Source organism: Microtus ochrogaster, unplaced genomic scaffold (assembly GCF_000317375.1).
Source record: "Microtus ochrogaster isolate Prairie Vole_2 unplaced genomic scaffold, MicOch1.0 UNK31, whole genome shotgun sequence".
Lineage (NCBI taxonomy): Eukaryota > Metazoa > Chordata > Mammalia > Rodentia > Cricetidae > Microtus > Microtus ochrogaster.
In genome coordinates this window covers 703293-707212 of record NW_004949129.1, presented here as the reverse complement: position 1 = coordinate 707212, position 3920 = coordinate 703293, and the positions used below count along the sequence as shown (strand labels likewise).

The 3920-nt window shown below is 39.6% G+C and overlaps 1 protein-coding gene across 1 annotated transcript in view; it reads right to left on the bottom strand.

Moving 5' to 3' along the window:
* The window catches only part of LOC113455446 (keratin-associated protein 4-3-like), a 3217-nt gene extending 778 nt beyond the window's left edge, over positions 1 to 2439 (bottom strand). The window contains exons 1-2 of the mRNA XM_026789819.1: positions 2413 to 2439; positions 2041 to 2096 (exon numbers count right to left, since the gene is read on the bottom strand). Of these exons, the coding sequence (XP_026645620.1) occupies positions 2041 to 2096; positions 2413 to 2439 (83 nt within the window). The remainder of the gene's footprint in view (positions 1 to 2040; positions 2097 to 2412) is intronic.
* Between the last annotated feature and the right edge of the window lie 1481 nt (positions 2440 to 3920).

Below are 3920 nucleotides of genomic sequence, written 5' to 3'. Positions count from 1 at the left end.
CCACATCCCCTTTTATACCCCACTGAGGGGCTGCTGTCCTCACCTGCAGCATTCTTTCCTTGTTATTGTTTAGGTTAATAGACAGGTGATTATCAAATTAGGCAAGTTTCTTTTCCTGGCTAAATTTTCAAGGTTAATGGAAAAGAGTTTTCTTTTCCTGGTGTGTTAGGGCTCATTGGCAGTTTTCGATGAGCCATCTATGAAGTTTCTTATGGAATTTAGTTCCTTCTGGAAGGGTTTTCACGAGACACTGTGTGTCTTATTGCTCCACCCTTCAGTCTCATGCTATACAGGGCTAGACTGTGTACTCAGGCCATTGTTACTCCCACAGATCTTTTCTCGTGACTGAGAGGGGTGAAAGGACAAGGTTGGACCCCAGACACAACCTCTATGTAGACTGGGATTCGGTTTCTAGAGATGGAATAATCTCCAGGTGGTAAGGTAGATGGGAAAAAGTTAGATTCTATTCTTTTTTTCTTTTTTAAATTTATTTATTTATTATGTATACCGTGTTCTGTCTGTCTGTATGCTTGCTGGCCAGAAGAGGGCACCAGATCTCATTACAGATGGCTATGAGCCACCATGTGGTTGCTGGGAATTGAACTCGGGACCTCTGGAAGAACAGTCAGTGCTCTTAACCTCTGAGCCATCTCTCCAGCCCTATTCTTTTTTTCTATGAAAAACAAATCTCTAACACAAATTTTAATGTCACTATGGAGAGTTTTGGCTGCAGAGCTGAGCTATATCATAAAATGCATGTCCCTTAAGTTGCTCTCCTTGGCCTTATTACTTTACCACCCTGTCTTTTGGCTTTAACTGATCCTGCCAGCCATATTGTTTCTGTTTCAAGATGTCAGAACTCCTACTGCACAGCTGTCATTGCCTCTTGTTCTAAATTCAGTGGTTCTCAATCTGTGGATGTCACCTTTCACAGGGTGCCTAAGACGATCAGAAAACACAGAGATTTACACTACAGTTCTTAACAGTATCAAAATTACAGTTATGAAGTAGCAGTAAAAATAATGTTAACGTTGGGATCACATGAGGAGCTGTTTTAAAGGGGCACAGCATGAGAAAGGTTGTGACGCACTAGTCTAGCTTGTACCCAACGTTACTGTGTCTGTTGAGGCCCTGGACCCTATAGGTACTCCTGCTCCCGGAGTTAGATGGTGAACTGGACTGCTCCCTTCAAGAGTTCTGTTAATACTGACATAACAAGACAATGAGAGGAAGCGGGTATTTCGATGGTAGGATTTCTGTTTGCATCTGTATACTGTGTGGTCAGAGGAAAGACTGCCACCTGCACAGTCCCCATCCCACTGGCTGGTTGACTACAGCTTCTGAGAAGGAGATATGCTGTTCCCTTCTTCTCTTAGGCTGAAGAACAAGAGGTTAACTGGTGATAATTTAAAGACCGATCCCACGCAAACTTTACTCTCTTTGGCTTGCTAAGCCACTTTTCATTTGTGTGTGTGTGTGTGTGTGTGTGCTTTTACTTTAGGATTTTTTTCTGTAGCACTGACGAAGATGAAGGACGGAAACATGGATGTGTCCATAGCAATAGTAAAATGCTTGCTAGATTTAAAACGTCATAGAAAGAGTAAAAACCATGTGCAAGAAGTGTCTATGGTCAAACCCAACACTGAAAACTGCACATGAGAACTAAGCCAAGGCCTCGCTCCCACAACTAAAACAGTGGAGTGATTTGCCTCTGTCAAACAATTTGTAAGCAATCATAGCCACTAAGCTAGTTGGAGACGTGACTGATTCATTTGTCAAGGGTCACAAATTGTCTTTGCCTACCCTTTCCAAAACAATAGTTCCTATGATAGGTCTATAGTAGATCATATGTGTCAAAAGGTTGTAACATTCCATGGTTAATCCCAGTGCCCAACAACTGAGATCTCTCTCCTTAAAACTTCCACACTACAGAGCTGCATTCATACAGAAGAGAGCATGCAAAACCAGTTACATTTCACTCAGTGGCATTTAAATCACAGAGAAAATTTCCCTGAATTGGAAACATTGAGCTCTAAGCACTGTAGACTAAGAGACCCACAGCACTGAGAAAGGGCCTGAAGCCCAGTGGGAAGCCACTATAGATGGCAATAGGGTAATTAAAGAGGAAACTCCACGCTGAGAGAATCACTCTGTATACACCTCACCAAATGTTCTGGTAGTCTGGAATGGATAATTGATGCCAGTGTGATAGAAGTGACCAGAACTGATAACTGGTAGCAGTGCAATGCCCCAGAACGACGTGATGTCTAGCCTAGGCTGTCCTTGCACTATGTAGGTGGGCTTAGAATGGAGGGGAGACCACTGTATTTGCAAAAGGCATCCAGGAACTGTGTCATGTCATTCAGAAACCCAGCCCAGGATGAGATGGTATCTTGTCAAGCATCATGTTACTTTATACAAATTCCTGGTATGTATCATGTCTGTAGCTAAAATGGATAATTAGGTGAGTAACAGTGTCTAACTTATAACCTCATGATCTATACGGATAGGTGCATGCAGTGGGAAGCTTCATACTTGCAGTACAATTGACTTCCTTATAATTAAAAATGAAGCTCCATTAAGTACTAATGAATATATATTAAATGAATGCATGTATAATGAATGGATGGACAAATATAAAGTAATGAATATGTTAAATACACAAATGAAAATATATTAATTAGTATTATCAGTCTTGAGAGTGATCTATGCATTGAAATCATTAAAATGCCCTCCCACATTGATTGATTCCTGTTTGCTTGTAAAATATTTTCATTGCTCACCTGGGTAGAGGTAGTGCATGCCTTTAATCTCAGCACTCTGGAAGCACAGGCAGGCTGAACTCTATGAGTTCGAGGTGAGCCTGGACTACAAGAGCTAGTTCCAGGACAGTCTCCAAAGATACAGAGAAACACTGTCTCAAAATACCATACACACACACACACACACACACACACACACACACACACACACACATATATATATATATATATATGATGTATGTATATAGATATATATAGGTATATAAATAGATATAGATATTTCTTAATCTAATCTTGTTGTCTAAACCTAGTTAATCATTTCAGTTCATCTGTTTGAAAATAAGCTTTTTTCTTAGAAAAACATGCATATACTAGTGATGTGTGAGTCTCCTCTGTATGCTGTGAATATGTTTTATTACCATTAGTTAATGGATGAAGCTGTTTTGGCCAATGGTTTTAGCAGAGTAAAGCTAACAGAGATATAAAGAAAGAGTAGGCAGAGTTAAGGAAAAGCCATGTAGCTACCAAATGAGAAAGACCCCCACCAGAACCTTACCAGTAGACCACAGCCTTGTGGTAGTATACAGATTGATAAAAATGGGTTAATTTAAGAGACAAGAGCTAGCTAGGAATATGCTAGAGTCATTGGTCAAACAGTGTTGTAATTAATATAGCTTTTGTGTGAGTATTTGGGTCTGAGTGGCTGGGAAACTAGAAAAGTGTACATGTGTATTTATATCACAATAGCTCTTAAGGAAGCGTAGACTAATTAAAGAGACATTACATCTCCAAGAATTGCTATATCTGTCTAGACCACATCTCTACCCACACAACCCCAAAGAATCACTACCTCAGGATCCTAGATGATCTTCATTTTGTTTTTCTTGACATCATTAGCCAGCCAGTAATATTTGCAAGCAGTGTAGTTTAGTTTTACAGAAATTTTGTGAATATTGCATAGACTATAAATATCAGAATTTTTCTTTTGCTTGGTATTATATTCTACCTGGGATCAGGGTTCCCCTACTGCGTCCTCAGTTCTCTCTCCTGTTCTTCCACTGCATATGTGTGAATCCTTTCTTGTGAGCGATTTTCTTCTTTTTTTTATTTTTTTATTTTTTTTATTTTATTGAGAAAAGGAAAAAAAAACAAGTTTCC